This window comes from Citrus sinensis, chromosome 4, assembly GCF_022201045.2.
Source record: "Citrus sinensis cultivar Valencia sweet orange chromosome 4, DVS_A1.0, whole genome shotgun sequence".
Taxonomy (NCBI): Eukaryota; Viridiplantae; Streptophyta; class Magnoliopsida; order Sapindales; family Rutaceae; genus Citrus; species Citrus sinensis.
Window position 1 is genome coordinate 21,204,179 of NC_068559.1, and position 16,497 is coordinate 21,220,675.

The 16,497-nt window shown below is 34.5% G+C and overlaps 2 protein-coding genes and 1 long non-coding RNA gene across 4 annotated transcripts; 2 read left to right on the top strand and 1 right to left on the bottom strand.

Moving 5' to 3' along the window:
• Positions 1-3: 3 nt before the first annotated feature.
• On the top strand, positions 4-1,714 carry LOC102612887 (uncharacterized). Its single transcript, XM_006484655.4, has one exon. It carries the CDS (start codon positions 776-778, stop codon positions 1,340-1,342), a length of 567 nt encoding a protein of 188 aa, XP_006484718.1. The 5' UTR covers positions 4-775; the 3' UTR covers positions 1,343-1,714.
• Positions 1,715-3,245: 1,531 nt separating this feature from the next.
• On the bottom strand, positions 3,246-10,513 carry LOC102612388 (ribonucleoside-diphosphate reductase large subunit). 2 transcript variants are annotated; one of them, XM_006484653.4, is made up of 17 exons: positions 10,018-10,509; positions 9,800-9,861; positions 9,603-9,690; positions 8,972-9,235; positions 8,654-8,894; positions 8,481-8,557; positions 8,129-8,299; positions 7,915-8,007; positions 7,656-7,805; positions 7,484-7,570; positions 7,187-7,351; positions 6,979-7,098; positions 4,577-4,779; positions 4,314-4,463; positions 4,067-4,214; positions 3,718-3,801; positions 3,246-3,629 (listed from the first exon to the last, which is right to left on the bottom strand). In XM_006484653.4, exons 1-17 carry the CDS (start codon positions 10,243-10,245, stop codon positions 3,525-3,527), a joined length of 2,436 nt encoding a protein of 811 aa, XP_006484716.1. In that variant the 5' UTR covers positions 10,246-10,509; the 3' UTR covers positions 3,246-3,524. The 2 variants fall into 2 exon arrangements, with proteins under 2 accessions (XP_006484716.1, XP_006484717.1); XM_006484654.4 differs by lacking the exons at positions 3,246-3,629; positions 4,067-4,214; positions 4,314-4,463 and having other exon boundaries at positions 10,018-10,513.
• A 1,294-nt stretch (positions 10,514-11,807) lies between these two features.
• On the top strand, positions 11,808-12,651 carry LOC102612192 (uncharacterized). The gene is made up of 3 exons (XR_371246.4): positions 11,808-12,070; positions 12,164-12,223; positions 12,344-12,651. It is a non-coding gene; the product is annotated as an uncharacterized LOC102612192 (long non-coding RNA).
• The last annotated feature ends 3,846 nt before the right edge of the window (positions 12,652-16,497 follow it).

Below are 16,497 nucleotides of genomic sequence, written 5' to 3' on the forward strand. Positions count from 1 at the left end.
TTTCCAATTTTCTCCATTTCAGTTTTGCAAAGAGGTTTCTAACGCTAAAAATATCAAATGCATGCTTGCGTAGATGATCAAAACATTGAATCGTTGTTAGCTGTGGATCTTCTGGATCTTTAATGTGAGATCTAAATCAAAATCCTAACTTTAATTAATTTCCCAAAATGTTAGAAATCAGTTCCTATGGCAAAATATTCAGGGAGCCATGCCTTCGGTTAAGGACCAAGGCACCACTTTCTTTTGATAACAATTTTTTTATTTTCTTTCTTGTTACATGTTTTTTTTTTCTATATATAGCAAATTCTATCTTATGCTACAACAAAATTAGTTAAATTAGAAAAAGAAACCCCCCGTTGGATGCTGTGACTCATCTAATTTCTTGAAACCCAAAATGAACAAGGTCCTTCTGTGATTCGTGTAATTTCTTGAAACCCAAAATGCTTTCTCCGCTTTCCAATTCTTAAATCTCGTTGGTTTCTTCACACTTTTACTAGCCTAATAATTAGATTGAATCGTGCCCCAAATTGAACAAATTAATAAAACCAGTAAAATAGCTTATTTGAAAAACAAACCCCCCGCTATCATCGCCTTTATATACTTGATCTGTTTTGAAACTCTTTCTCTTTGATGGGCTCCTCCAAGTCTCCCATCCGCCGCCACCACCTCCTCCTCATCTAACCAAGAAATTAAATTTATCGAAGAGATATCAAGTTGATAGATCATTCAATCAATTTTCATTTTTTGGGGTTCTTTTTCTTTTTCAAAAAGGAAGATGGAGGAAAGAAAAGGAGATGCAAGAATATACATAATCTCAGGTTTTTTATTTCTTAGTGTTGTCTCTGGTGGAATTCTTTTAGGATTATACATGTTCCTGCCGGAAAAATATTCCTCGAATTATTATGCAGTCGCAGGGTTGATTCTTGTTGGTGTTCCTTGGATCTTTTGGTTCTTGGCTTACGTTTACAAATGTTGTTCCCCATCATATGATGAGAAGCGAAGCCTAAAAGGTCAGGTAACGCGCAGTAATACTGCATCGCCGGTAACACCATTGCAAAATGCAGCCAGCCCGAGAGCCAAGCCTACGTCCCCCACCGAGGAATTCCGCGGCGAGGAGTCTAACAGTGGCCGACGTGTTCATTTTGGTGAAGTTATTGTTCTGGGAAATGAAGAAAAAGAGAGCATTAGCAACGTTGAAATTTGCCAAAATGCGTCCAGAGAAGAGCATTGGCGCATGATATGCGAAAGCCTAGAGGAATCTGATGATAGCAATTTAGCATCAAATGATAACAAAGGTTTGATTGATGAAAGGGGAACGGAAATGCCATTGCCTTTGTTATAGCTGGATGTTAGATGAATATAGAGGTTAATTTTTTGTTGTGATTTCATCCATGCATGGACCAATTTGATGATATGAGCTATTAATTGATGACAATATGTCGCCATGCAACCGTGATATCAAATGAGTGACTGTGACAAATAGAGAGAATAGAATGTCCATGGCCTAAATGAATGCCAAAAAGTTTATTTTTTGTCGACGAGAGAAGAACAATGATGTTCGTTGGCATGAGGCAACAAAAAGAATCAAGAGTTGATTTTCGATGGATCGTCGCTGGATACTGAAGTTGAATGCATTTTGCAGGAAACGGATTAATTTCAAAAGGTAGTGTTTGTGTATTATGATTTACATTATCAACAAGTTGAGATTGAATTATTTGATGGTGTGATATGAGAATTATAACTCTTCTTTGACTTGGGATTCTGATTTGGCGGAATCCAGGGCTATATTGAGATTGATCCAAACTTCTGAAGAACTATATGATAAGGGTTTTCTTTAAAATAAATAAATAATGAATTTAAATGCCGTATCCAATTCCTAGAGCATGAAATGTATTTTGTGAAGTTAGTGAGCAGAGATATAGTCTAAGCGTTCAAACAATGGATATATATATTGAATCTTTATTGATTTATTATATGAATTAATGCCTTGTAAAAAAGCATGCATGGAGCTGCAACAAAAGGAGTAACCCTTAACACAGAATGGGAATTATTGACAATTAAATGTGCAATACATTTGAAAGAATTGCTGACTATAATCAATCAAATAGAACATATATATTCAACGTTAAAAAAAAAAAATCGTGACGGCAAAGTGGATATTCATCATCCTCCGAAATTTTCAGTATAAAAGGTACGTATTCACTTCATATATGAGAAATTAAATTCTTGATCTACAAAAAGTTCCAAGAAAATAATAGACCTAATAAAGGGTGCATTTGAGATTGAGGTTGGGCAGCTATAATTTAAAAACTACAGTATTAAAGTGTTTAGTAAACACTAACTGCTGTAACTTGAAAAATAATATTAAAATAGTATTTCACTTGTATCATAAAAAATCTATTATATCTTTAATAATTTTGTCAAAATCATTATTTAAAATTTATATTTATTATAAATTATTAATTTTTATTTCGTAGTTATAATTTTTTTCCACAACAATCGTAACTTAAAAGTACATCAATTCCAAATAAAACCAAGAATCTAAATCAAGTGCTTCATTATAATTAGTAACCAAGAAATTAACTTAGTTACAAGACTCGTGTATCTCTATCTTAGGTGCATCTACGTACCCTTTACCCATGGCTTGTTCTTCTCATTGCATCCATCACTCGCATCTTTTGGACAAAAATGCTTAATTCATGAGTGCTCAAAACGCATTTTGGTAATTGCATGCAGTAACAGTGACGGATGGCTGGTAATGGCCTCCTTAAACGGAAGAAATGAATGAATGGTTTAGAGGAGAAGCCACAGTGAGAGTGGAGCGTCTGGAGTGCATTTGAAATTCTTACACAGCCATTTGTATGCACTGTTTTACACTCTATTCAAATTTCCTTCACCCTTCAAACTAAGTTCAAAGCGGTTTAGAATTTTGATGATATAGCCTTACCTAAAATCCTGAAGATAGTGATGTTGTGGTAGAGCATGAAGATGTCGCGATTGCTGAAGATGTTGAAGCTGGTGTTCCTATTGTTGCTGGCAATAATGAAGTTGTTGAGGTTAATAGTAACCGCTGCAAATGGCGGTGCTGTTGCTGCTGAAGAGATCCCGCATGGTAAGGCATGAATAATTATGCATGAATTCACAAGAAGGCATACAATATCTCAAAGCAAAGCACCATATTTCAAACTTCTCATACCATTCCTAGGACAAAATCAGACCGAAAAATACATCACTGCAATCATGAGTGCAATACAAAATAGGAAACTAAATCAATAAATTGTTATCATTCAGGTTCCACAACATTCAAACTCTTAATACAGCAACCCAGTACAAACTAGGAACTATATATTCAACAATAAATATTAACATATAAGCTATACAGAGCACTTTAAGTTACTTCACATTACAGTTACTTGATCATATTTCAGATACCCATATCATCAAAACATGCCCTTTCAATTAAGGGTCTCTAACCTATGCCTGGGTACATGTTTTTAAGAAATATAAACCAAAATTTGTTCCTCCTAACTGCCACAAGCCATGCACTCTTCACGGTTTGTTAGAGAGCAAACCACCTGTGCCATCTTGGTTTCATCATCTACCACCAACTCAGGCTTTTCAGGCTTTTCCTGTATCACCAAGAGTTGAAATTTTATTATTATTGAGTATACAGAGAAACTGATTGTTAAAATGATGGTAAACAACAAAAATTGTTACCTTAAAAACAGAAGTATCTACAGTAAACTTGATGGCATCAGCAGCAGCACGTGACCGTAGATAGTACATTCCTGTTTTCAATCCCTGTAGAAACAGTGAATGTAAACAAAGCTAATAAGCAAATATTATGCTACTACTATATTAGCAACTATAATAATTAGTAGGAAACATCTGGAGAATATGCAGCGCGTTACTCTTTCTACTACTATGTTGTACTATAGAGAAGAAATGTTTTCAAAATAAATAATTAATAAAAATTATTTGAATTTTTTTTTTCAATAACACTCGAGATGATAAAAAATTTGAGCCTTTTATTGGTATTGAAAATAAGTTATACAGCAGTTAATACCCTTGACCATGTACGGAAATGCAATGAAGTCACTTTTTTAAAGTTTGGTTGATCCATGTGAATATTAAGGCTCTGACTCTGGTCTATATAGCACCCTCTATCAACAGCCATATCAACCAGCATCATCTGCTTGATTTCCCAAACAGTCCTGAACAAACGATGGGAAAAAAAAAATTGACTTCTTAGCCAGGGGCATCATATGGGAAAAATTAAAGGTGGCAAAGACAGCAAAATGACAAGTTCATACTTGTATATCATTTTTAATTCCTCAGGGATTTCTGGAATCTTCTGAACAGAACCATCATCGTATATTATCTTGTTCTTAATAGTAGGAGACCAAATACCCATCTCAGTTAAGTCGTGAAGAAGATGCTTGTTCACTACAACAAATTCACCACTAAAGGCAAAGAGACCGTGAGAAAAAAACATATGATAATTAGTCTTTTAAAAAATTAAAAACATACAATAATCAATCTTTTAAAAAACTTCAAATGAGCTGTTAGGGCAAACCTTAGAACTCTGCGACTGTAGATGTTAGAAGTATATGGCTCAAAGCACTCATTGTTTCCAAGAATCTGGCTGGTCGAGGCAGTTGGCATTGGTGCTACAAGAAGTGAATTTCTCACTCCATTCTTTGATATCATATCTCTAAGTACTCCCCAGTCCCATCGATCTGATGGAATTACATTCCACATGTCAGGTTGGATAATTCCCTGCACAATAATTTTATATTTTAAAATTTAACTAATAACACTGAACATGCATAGAGAACCAGGATTAATGTCATAGGCAAAAGTTTTTTTCTAATCTCTCACTCCATGGCAGGTGAAATCTGGCAGTTTAATCAGTTTGATTGGGTAACCTGAACATAATTACTGACCTATTCCAATGTCATGAAATAAACAAGAAAATATCTCAAACCCTTCATAAAAACTGGCAATTGGCCTAAGAATATCAATGTGAATAATGAATACAGGTAGGCTTCAGGATGTCAGATTAATTGAAGGATTTGTGATTGGAAAGGATGAAGTAATGGTTTCTCAACCTTCAATTTGCTGATGATACCATCTTCTTTCACTCAAGTGATGAGGAAAAGTTTACCAACCTTTTTAAAGTGGTTGACCATTTCCGTGCAGTTTCCGAGATGAGTAAATTTAAAAAAGAGCTGTATTTCTGGTGCCAATATCTCTGAGAACAAGCTGCTTGACTTAGTTTCCTCAATGGGGTGTGAGAGTGGTGAATGGACTTTGAAATACTTAGAATTACCTCCAGGAGGGAATCCCAAGGCTGGAGAACCTTGGGCTCCGGTTTTAGAAAAAAGTTGATAAGAGATTGGATAGGTGGAAAAAAGCTTGTCTCCCTAAACGTGGGAGGTTAACATTGATTCAATCAGTTCTCTCTAGCCTACCAACTTACTTTGTCTCTTTTTCACATTCCTATTTCAGTTGCTAAAAGAATAGAGAAGTTTATGAGGGATTTTTGCAGGAAGGAGTTGGGGAGGGAAAAAGGGATCATTTGGTGAAGTGGCGTATGGTGTCTCAGCCTATCTGTAAGGGAGGTTTAGAGTTGGGCAATTTGGTTAAAAGAAATAGAGCCTTGCTTGGTAAGTGGCTACAGAGATTTTCTTTCGAAGTTAACTCTTTTTGGCATCTGGTAACTAGAAAGTATGACATTCATGAAAATGAGTAGGATACTGCTGATGTCAATAGAGGATCCAGTAGATGTCCTTGGATTTAGATATCGAACAGTAGAGCTGGTTTTTTGTCAAATATTAAGTTAGTTATTGGTAGTGGGCAGAATATTAGATTCTGGGAGGATGTTTGAGTGGAAGAGAGGATGCTTAGTGAGTCTTTTCCTCAGTCATATAGTCTTTCTTTAGGACATAATTGTTCTATAGCTAATATGGTGAGGTTTTCATCAATACAGTGGAGTTGTGACTTTAGATTCTTTAAAACTTTGAATGATAAAGATCTTCAACACTGTTCTGACTTGCTTAGGATTTTAGAGGAGTTCATATTGATAGGATAAAAGAAGATAAGAGAGCTTGAACTTTAGAAAAATCAGGTTAACTTTTCTACCAAATCATACCTTCTCAGTCTTATAGATGGCTCTAACCCTATTTTTGTCCCCTCTAATCTGATTTGAAAAGCTAAAGTTCCCTCAAAGGTGAAGAAGATGGTGTGGGCTGTTGCTCAATCGAAGATTAATTCCAATGATGTGATTCAAAAGAGAAAGATCAAGTAAAGCTTTATCTCCGGATCGGTGTCTTGTGTAAAAATGCTTCAGAAAGTATTGACCACTTATATCTTCCCTGCTCAGCTGCTTTCTTCTTATGGTCCAAGTTGGTTAGTACTTTTAAATTGAGTTGGGCAGCACCTGCAACAAGCTTTTCTGTTCTCTTGGAAAAAATATTTGAGACTTAAAGGTAGAGTTAAGGCTTCTGTCTTATAGGATTTCACAGTTATGGCTACATTTTGGGTCCTATGGTTGAAAGAAACTTAAGAATTTTCTAAAACAAAGTGATGGAGGATTACATGTTTCTTTGGGACAGAGTTAAATTCTGGGCTTCTATCTCTCCACAATTTAAAGATTTGTCTTTCTTCTTTGTTTTGATTAATTGGGAAGCAACTGTGGTGTAAGTTCATTAGTTAGAATTTTTATCTTATAGGATTGACAGTTCTTGGGCTTGGGGATCTTTTACTTGTCCTTATGGACTTCTTGCCCCTCTCTAAGTGCATTTCCTACATCTAATATAATTATTTTGATTCTGAGCAAAAAACATAAAAAAATAGAGGCTGACAACAGTTCACAGAAACACAATGAACAAACTAACATGGAGATATTCACAATCAGAGAAAAGCAATCATGGTGCACATGCTTCAAAATACAAAAACTCTTATAAGGCTGTATACCTTGCTCACAGGGCTATTATGATATGTTTCATAGGGACCTTCTTTTGCAGCTATCTCCGAAGAAGTTTTCAGAGCATGGTAGTAAATGGTTTCAAATATGTCTTTGTTCAGTTGTTGAGCCTGAAATTAACATCTCACGGATTATTAGACCCAAACAGTTCCAAGTTATAATTCAAGCTGCAGCGGGATAGTTGGGGATTATCAATACCTCTGGTGATTCAAATGCCATTCCAAGTAAGATGAAGGTATCTGCTAGACCCTGAACTCCAATACCGATGGGTCTATGTCGCAAATTTGACCTTCTGGCAGTTTCAACAGGGTAGTAATTAACATCAATTATTTTGTTAAGGTTTTCAGTAACAATTGCAGTAACCTGTCCAACAAGAACAAGCAAGCAAAATCAATCAATCAAGTTTAAGGACGAAATAACATTATCAGTTATAAGGATGGGCATGTCAAAATAGGGCTATGCCAAACAATTCACAACCAATTTACTGACACAAACCTCAGCTAATTTTTCAAAGTCAAAAAATCTATTTTTAGAACCTCTGCTCCCAACAATCCTGGACGGATGCGACTCCACTGGAACATCCTGCAATAAAACAATGAAATGAATAACTAAAATGAACAACAAAACCACAGAAATAGGAACTTCATTAATTATGTACATCATTCACCTTCTCTCTAACAAATCGTGGTAGAGAAATAGATGCCAGATTGCACACAGCAGTTTCTGTTGGACTGGTATACTCAATAATCTCAGTACACAAATTTGAAGATTTAATTGTTCCCAGATTCTGCTGATTGCTTTTTCTATTGCAAGTGTCCTGCTCAAAACAAGAAAAGAGAACTAAATTCTAAGTGGGGCATATCAGAAAAACTAAAAAGAAAATGTATAGGAATAGAATAGAAAGTGAAATATTTTCCTTCACACACCTTAAAAAGCATATACGGAGTTCCTGTTTCTATCTGGGATGTCAAAATTTCAAACCACAGATTTTGAGCCTGGACAACCTTCTTTGCCTTGCCCTGAAGGCATAATAATAGAGAAGTTGACAATTAAATATTTATAGAAAAAAGAAGGGAAAAGAAAGGAGTTCACATCCAAACAATCTATGCAGTAAAGCCAAGAAGGAAAAACTGAAATTACCTCTCTCTCATAATGTGTGTACAATTTCTCAAATTCTGCACCCCAGCAATCTGCCAGTCCGGAAGCTTCATTAGGACAAAATAATGACCATTGCCCATTAGTCTGGACTCTTTCCATAAATAGATCAGGCACCCAAAGAGCATAGAAAAGATCCCTTGCCCGGTGTTCTTCCTACAACAGAAGATGATGCATTGCTTTTGTTGACAAATATAGTAGCTGGACAAAATTTAAAAAGCATCCTAAAAATTATAACAAAGCTGAAAGCACTCATATCTATTGAACATCTACCAACTTAAAAATCCATCACAATATTACTCGTGACAACCATATTCAAGTATCCATCTCACCATACCTTTCCATGGTTTTTCTTAAGATTAAGGAACTCAAATATATCAGCATGCCATGGCTCCAAGTAAACAGCAAAGGCACCTACAATACAAACATTACAAGTGATATTTTAAAATATAGTACTGATAAGCATTATATATGTAGCACTATAAAAGTAAGAAACAACATGAAAAATACCCTTTCTCTTGCCACCTCCCTGATCCACATAACGGGCAGTATCATTAAACACCCGCAGCATTGGGACAATGCCATTGGATGTCCCGTTTGTTCCACGAATATAACTTCCAGTTGCACGAATGTTGTGAACTGAGACACCAATACCTCCAGCTGATTTGCTGATAACAGCACACTCCTTCAAAGTTTCATAGATTCCTTCAATACTATCATCTTTCATACACACCAAGAAGCAGCTGCTCAACTGCCATAATAAATCATCAATGGTGTCAGCATAAAATAAGAAAATGTCTAAATGACATTTATCGTAACTAAACATGCCTGGGGCCTTGGAGTTCCAGCATTAAAAAGTGTAGGAGATGCATGGGTGAACCATCTTTGGGACATCATATGGTATGTTTTAATAGCAGAATCAATATCATCCTTGTGAATTCCAATAGAAACCCTCATCAACATATGCTGAGGTCTTTCTACAACCTTCCCTTGGACCTTTAAGAGGTAGGACCTCTCAAGGGTTTTGAAGCCAAAGTAATCATAGTCAAAATCCCGATCATAGATGATCTCACTGTCAAGACAAGCAGCATTCTGAAACAAAACATTCAAAAATAAAACCATTACCCTGCCTTCCTTATACAATACCAAAATTGTACATGTAACATTTTTAAAAAGGGAATAAACAAAGCAGAAGAATGGAAGTCAGCGTATGATTTGACAAGAGAACCAAATAAAATTCATAACAATCAACATAAAAAATATATAATGAAAAAAGAATACAACATTGCTAATTCACTCCTAAGAAGCAAAGGCACCTGATGAAGATAGATTTTAAGACTTATATATTTTTTAATCTTAGGATATTTGTGGAACAGATCGCAAGTGCTCTACATTCACAAGACACATACATCACATCAAAATATAACATTTATGCAACAAAAATTGAATTTGCTAATACCTTCATGATTATCTCATAAATATCATCAGCAATCAAAGGGGCCTTCAGCCCAGACCTTTCATTGTAATGGTTATACATGTCCTTGATCCTGCAAATTACCCATCAAACTAACTCGAATCAACTGCTGCCTCACTAAAAGTTCATGTTACTTCAACAAAAGGCTGATTTGATTAAAAAAGGAAGCAAAAAGAACCTACGTTTCCGAAAATGATTTCTTAGTGTTCTTGTGAAGATTTGAAACAGCAATTCTCGCAGCCAACTGTATTAAAGAATTTAATACAACATAAAATAGACAAATACTAACAAAACCCGGCAATCAAATCCATTTAAAACCAGAAAGATAAATAAAGACCCAGATCTTGAAAAATCAAAATGAACCTCACAGAACAAAACCCAGATACAAAAAAACACTCACAGATGCATAATCTGGGTGGTTAGTGGTCATAGCGGCTGCCGTTTCAGCGGCCAATTCATCGAGCTGGCTAGTGGTGACGCCTTTGTAGACTCCGGCACAGACTTTCTGAGACACAAGCACGGGGTCACAGTGCTCAGTGCTGAGGCCGTAACTCAACTTCTTCAGCCTCGCCGTTATTTTGTCAAAATGAACCGCTTCTTGCCTCCCGTCTCTCTTGACCACGTACATTCTGAAACTTGATTTCGACTTCTCTTTTTTTCTTTTTTGTTTTTGTTTTTCTCAGTAAGGAATTTTGTCGAACAAGTTGTGCGCACGAGAAGAAATGGGAGAGAGAGAAGCAACAGCGGGCATGGAGTTAAATAAGAGAAGAATAAAGTTATTAGGGCGTTTGAAAATATCAAATTTTATTTTAATTTTTCATTATTATTTCCGTTTGAAATTCGCGCCAAAATTTCCCACTTATCAATTTTAGGCGCGCTTTATAAACGAATTTCCGCCGTTTGGATTGGACCTTTAGTGAACACTTTAAGCATTCACATTTCTTACGTGCCGCGCGTGGCGCAACAAAAATAATTTTGGAATGATGGAATGTTTTCAAAATTCACATGTGATTTGGTAAAGTAAATTTAAAATGCATTCTTCAAAGCAATTTGGACAAAGAATTACAATTTTAATGATTGAAAATAGTAATTTGATTTCTTTTTATGGCATATTTTTTTCAAAATTCTAAAAGGTATGCATTTCTCTCAAATTATGCAACTTTATGATCGAAAGTAGTAATTTCAATTTGTTTTATGTCATTTTTTTTTTAAATTCTAAGAGACATGCATTTCTCCTTTTTTTTTGTGATTGCAGTGATTAATTAAAAACATTTTAATTATTCATTTAATTAGGTCATTGACTAACGTGCGATTTTATAAATGTACTAAGACAGTTTATTTATAAGGTAATTGAGCTAATTGGTCGCATTCTTGTCTCCTAAAATGATTTGTTGTGAATGCCTAAATCTTTTTCATCTTTGAGTTAGACTTTTGATAATTGTAATGTAAATATCAATTACTGGTGCGGTAGCTGAAAGCATACAATTGTAGCATATTGCTTGTTGTTTCTTCTTATTGAGTGATCGTGGCATCGGCAGATACCACAACTCTTTCTTCATTTCTTCATCACTTCTTCCAACAGCATTGACTTACACAGTCATCATATGCCTTGGCAAAAAGCACAGGTCAACTCTCGATGAGCTTAGGTCTGACCCTTTGCATGAGAGCTTTAACATGAGCCAACAAAATGTTAGGCACACCGTGAGAGAGTTTGAATAAAGGTTTAAAAAAAAACTCAAGGCAGACCCAACCCTTTATATATTTTTAAGTAATTAAATTAAAATAAAAAATTAATTTCCAATCATTTTAGATTCCCCTATCAAGTTTAATCATTCCCAAGTCAAATGGTGCCTTGAATTAAAATTTAGTATTAAAAAAATTAAATCTATAAACATTTATTTATTTATTTTGTGATAATTATTTTCTTTAATTCATTATTTATTAATTATTCTCTCATTATAAGTTTACAACAATTTTAAAAAATGTTTTGAAGCCTAGGCCCAGGCTAAGCCTACTTCCCTTAACATGGGTTTGAGCATGAGCTTAAAAAATTCAATCCGGCCCATCAATTTGCCATCATAAAAAATCGCAACCTAATCAGACAAAGAGAAAAAACATGTATATGGGCATACATAACAATATAAAGTCAATGACAGATCCATCTCAAGTCCACTGAAGGATTCAACCCTTTTTTTTTTGGTGGGGGGGGGCAGCATTTATCATTCTTTTTATACTTCTTTATACTTAAGAATCACCTGCTGCTCTCCTTGAGGCATATCAACAAAGGGATAAGACTAAAAAAGGGAATTGACAAAGCACCAGAGGTTTCTGATAATCTTTTAGAAATTATTCCGTGCATACATTTTGCCCTGCTTCTTGCATCTATTATCATGGCATTTATGTTTACGTGGATAAAGAAGCCACAAGATTGACTAAGAGGCTTTCAATTTTTGGTATGCAAGTTAATCTCAAGATTTTGGATACCCTCTTGTTTGTGGCTTGTGGATCTTATTTTTTTAAAAATTTTTTTATGCTTAAATTTCCAGCTAATTGATGCTAGTGCATAGCTCTGTTACGTCGTCAGAGAATATCTCTTTAATTCTCAGGTGTGGTTTCTCAGACTCGTCTGTGGTTTTGTTTATGAATGCCTTCTATCACATTCCAATTGTTGATACTTGAAAACATTCAATTAGGGAAGAAAGCTAATTCTCTCATTTGATTTGCAGGGTTAGTACTTTGATTCCTCTGGTATTGCAGCAGTATGGGGTATCTTGATTTACATCCTATATGCCATTATTCTTAATGCAGCCATAAATCAATGTTTTATTATCAATTATTAAAGTGAAGATATTATTTTAGCTTTTGAAGTAATTCGAAAAATGTTAATTGTTTGTTTTCGTTGTTTTACAGTTCAGGTTGCTTGAATTTTTTTGATTGCTTGGCTTGTATTTACCATTGGCCATATGTTTTTTTACGAAGCATTTGTATAATATTGCTGGTCTTGTTTTAGAGTTCAGGAAGCTTGATTTTGAAATTGCTTGCCTTCGTTTCTGATTCGATTGTGATTATAGTAGCATTTAAACTTACAATATATATATATATTTTTTGGGTATTAAGTATGCATGGATGTGTACTGATAATAGACAAAAAGGAAGCAGGTAAGACTGAGAATGAAATTCATGGATTTGTGACAACTAAACTCGTCAATGATTTTTTGCGACCTCCTTGAGTTTTTGTAGTCACAAAAGACCTTTTGTTACACTCACGCCCAAGCTACGGTAAGCTTTGGGACGCTCATGTAACCTTTGTTTACCGTCATATTGAGGTCACATAAACCACTATTTCTCATAGTGAGTATAATAATGGGTCTTTACTTCACCCACACGAAAATCTTTGAGAATTATAAGGGAAAAAGATAACTAGGAGATCATAATTATTGTTAGAGCTAAGAGAATATTAATTTGAAGAAGGTGCTATAAAAATTTATCATATTCTATCTCCGGAAGTTAATGTCAGCAACGTTGATTCGGTGCACAAGATTGATCGCAAGCTTAAAGTATGTTAATATGTTGGAACATGCATTTCATAGACAGATTGAGTGAGATTCAACTGATCCTCGACATTTCAAGGCAAACCAAATGCATACAATCAAATCGAATATGGGTGTGAAAATTTGAAATTCATTAATTCTGCTTTCCGTAATAGGGGAACTGAACTGAAGCGTGTATAAAATTAACTCGGACTTAAGAAACTCCATGTGCTTAATTAATGTAAGTTGGCAATTACTTTTCTTCAATACAATTAGGTTCACATTAACATACAATTAAGATGTTAGGTATATGAACTTTAATTAAGCATAGTCCTGATGCTCATCAAATACATAATTTACGTAGATGAAGTAGGACGACAAAAGCACTTCCCAATTAAACCTTCCAAAATTTGAAATTTATTAATTCTGCTTTTCGTTTACGTAGATGCAGTACGAGGATAAAGCACTTCCTAATTAATCCTTCCAATTATTCAATTAATTATTGGCACAAGCAGTTGGCTTAAATGAAATCATCTTTCGCTCAATGTCATTCCGACCAAAAAGTTGGTCTATAAGATGTTACCATAAACCGTATAGGGGCCAGTGTGGCCTCTAAAAGAAAAACACATAACGACTTTCGAAATATTCGTAAAAATGTTAAAAGGACATAACTTCACATCTGCACCTCTAAAATGTATTGTAACTTCAGGAATGTGAGGTCGTGAACTAATGTTGCAACAGAGAAGTTCAGAGAGGCTACCCTCGGGTTTAACTCCTTCAAAAAGTTGTGCATCAATCATTGAGTACATTACTGACTTCAATTTTGAAAAATACCATTGTGGCAATAATGTCTGTAGACTACTAGAATCAATTAAAATATCTCCTCTTCGAGTTGATCTAGACATAAATTCTAGTCTTTGGTCTCCTACACTAATTGTTTCAAATGTGAGATGATATAAGGTATCCTTATCAAGCATGGGACTAGAAACTACCCCGAGACCTGAAACAACTCCTTTTCAGCCAAAGTTGATTTTTCTTGACTTTTGACAGCCTAGGCAATACGAGAATTTACCTGCAATTGTAGCTCCCAACCACGAAACAAGTGAAGTATTGCCACGTCTAGGGCCAATAATGCCAGTAGTTTTTGAAGTGAAGTCGCTTCCATCATTGTTGTGTTTGCAACTAAAGATTGTTTTGGTAGTGCCACCAGCTGTCCGGATGTTGAACCTAGAGTAATAGCTTCCGTAGCATAATTTCCCCTTGAGAAGCTTGATTTATATTCTATTGAGTATGTGCAATTTCCTTTGGAGCAAGATTTATGAATGTAAGTGGAAGAATTTTTAGGATCAAAAAATGGAGCACCTTGCTTAAAACATTGTGATTGTGGGCAAGGCTCACACTGTATCCATGTTAAGTCACTTCCTATGTCGTTTCAACAGGAGGAGTACCAATTGATATACGCATTAGATAGTTACTACGACTAGGTATTATATCAGCTTAAAGAGTTTCGCTAAGGTTGCAAAAGGGAGATTTTGGAGAGTTTATGTGGATCAATGCAACACTGATACCTCCAATTTGAACCTTTGTTGGAGAGATAATATAGAGACAAAGAAAGAAGCAAAAGAATGCAAAGCTTAAGGATTTTGCCATTAAAACGACATTGAAGTGTAAAAAGTGAGAATAAGTAAATGATTATAATTGTAAGAGAGATTAACTTGAAAGCTTTCTTGCAAACGATCAATTGAAGTATGATTTTACAAAAGCTTCATGACATATTTATAGATTCTACTCGGGTGCTCATCTTAGGGATGTGAAAGTAGGCTTGACATATTTAAACAAATTTCACTTCAATTATACTTCTTCCATTATTAAGGGCAAGACAAGCTTTATGGCATTTAATAGAGTTCGGTCCGAGATTAATGCCAAACATTGTATTAGGCATCAATTTAAGAGATATATTAGATGAAATTTTACTTAAATGGTGGATTGATTCCTTTTGATTGTTGATGATTTGGTATATGTTCTTGTTACATCATGGTTGGCGTAACCATATTTGTTTCACATTGATAACCACATTTATTTGTGCTTAATTTCAACCTATGGATTAACTCAATTAATGCTTTAAAGGAAAGATGTAGACAAGTTTTCATAAATTAACTCAATGTGAAAATTAAGATTATTGGAGACTGAAACATCAAAGTTAAAGTGATGTCTGGTCTGGCATGCATATTTTGTTCTTTAATTAGAGCCAATGTAAACTAGATTCGAGGTCTAATTTATCCTTAGAATCCAAGATTTAGGATTTGAGGTGAAAGTGGTTTAAACTTATCCTACAATTTAAATTAAAATGACGAGAATAAATTAAAGTGAAATCTATTGAAATAAAGTACTTGGGTATCTGGATTTGCATCAACATGATCCATGGCCTAAATATTCCTTATTATTGTCAATTAAATCATGAGGGGGGTTTCCACTCTTCATGAATCACGCTCTAATCAATATAGTACTAAGGGCTTATCGTGCCAAATTGTAATAACCTTATACTAGGGAGTCGGTTAAACAAGTGCGGTATCTGGACAAGATTATTACTATTGTTACCCTAAAGGGCTACATATAATGTAATTTTGATGATAACAAACATGTGTATTAAGCGATTTAATAAATATTGTATTTCACAATTTTCACTAGTTTTTTAAGGATAATATTTATGCAAGTGAATCAAGTGAAATCAAGTTGAAGACACTAAACGAACAACGGCGAAATCAAGAATAAAGCTTAGAGCTCAACGGATAAATTATTGTGACAAATTCTTGTAAAGCTGGTATGATTTAATTGATGCATGATTTAGCATTTGAGAAGCTCAAGAGATTAATTCAATAATTACGTTTCATAAACTAAAAGGTTTTATTCTTATAAAGTAGAGCATTTTGTGGATTTGAGTAATTTGGACTTAAATCCAAAGTTTTGAAATCTTTGATTTTAATAAGTATTATTATTGAATTTCGGAGTTGGACCTTTTTACAAACATTTGAAATGTTTTGGGCTATACTATAATTTTTGAATATTTTGGACTAAAGTGAAAGATTTTGAGAACTTTGAAAAATATGGGGTATTATGTTAAAAAAGATCTCTTTGAGAAATAATAATATATTTGGGGTCATAGCATAATTTTAGAAAGTTTTGGAAAGATAATGATTATTAGGAAAGTAGTTGAAATTGGACTTATTTGAAAAGTTTTATGACGTTTTGGGCTATAGTAGAATTATAAAAAATTTTGGGCTAAAGTGTAATTTTAGTGAACAATGTTACTGTAGTAAAATTCAAAAATAACGGTAATATCACTGTTACAAG

What these genes read in the sequence shown, in the direction of transcription:
- LOC102612388 (XM_006484653.4), bottom strand. Translation starts at nt 10,245, where the DNA reads ATGTACGTGGTCAAGAGAGACGGGAGGCAAGAAGCGGTTCATTTTGAC. An exon ending in GGGAGGTGGCAAGAGAAAGG is followed by an intron (nt 8,558 to 8,653) that starts GTATTTTTCATG and finishes TTTGTATTGTAG; the next exon opens with GTGCCTTTGCTGTTTACTTG. An exon ending in ACACACATTATGAGAGAGAG is followed by an intron (nt 8,008 to 8,128) that starts GTAATTTCAGTT and finishes TTATGCCTTCAG; the next exon opens with GGCAAGGCAAAGAAGGTTGT.
- LOC102612887 (XM_006484655.4), top strand. Translation starts at nt 776, where the DNA reads ATGGAGGAAAGAAAAGGAGATGCAAGAATATACATAATCTCAGGTTTT.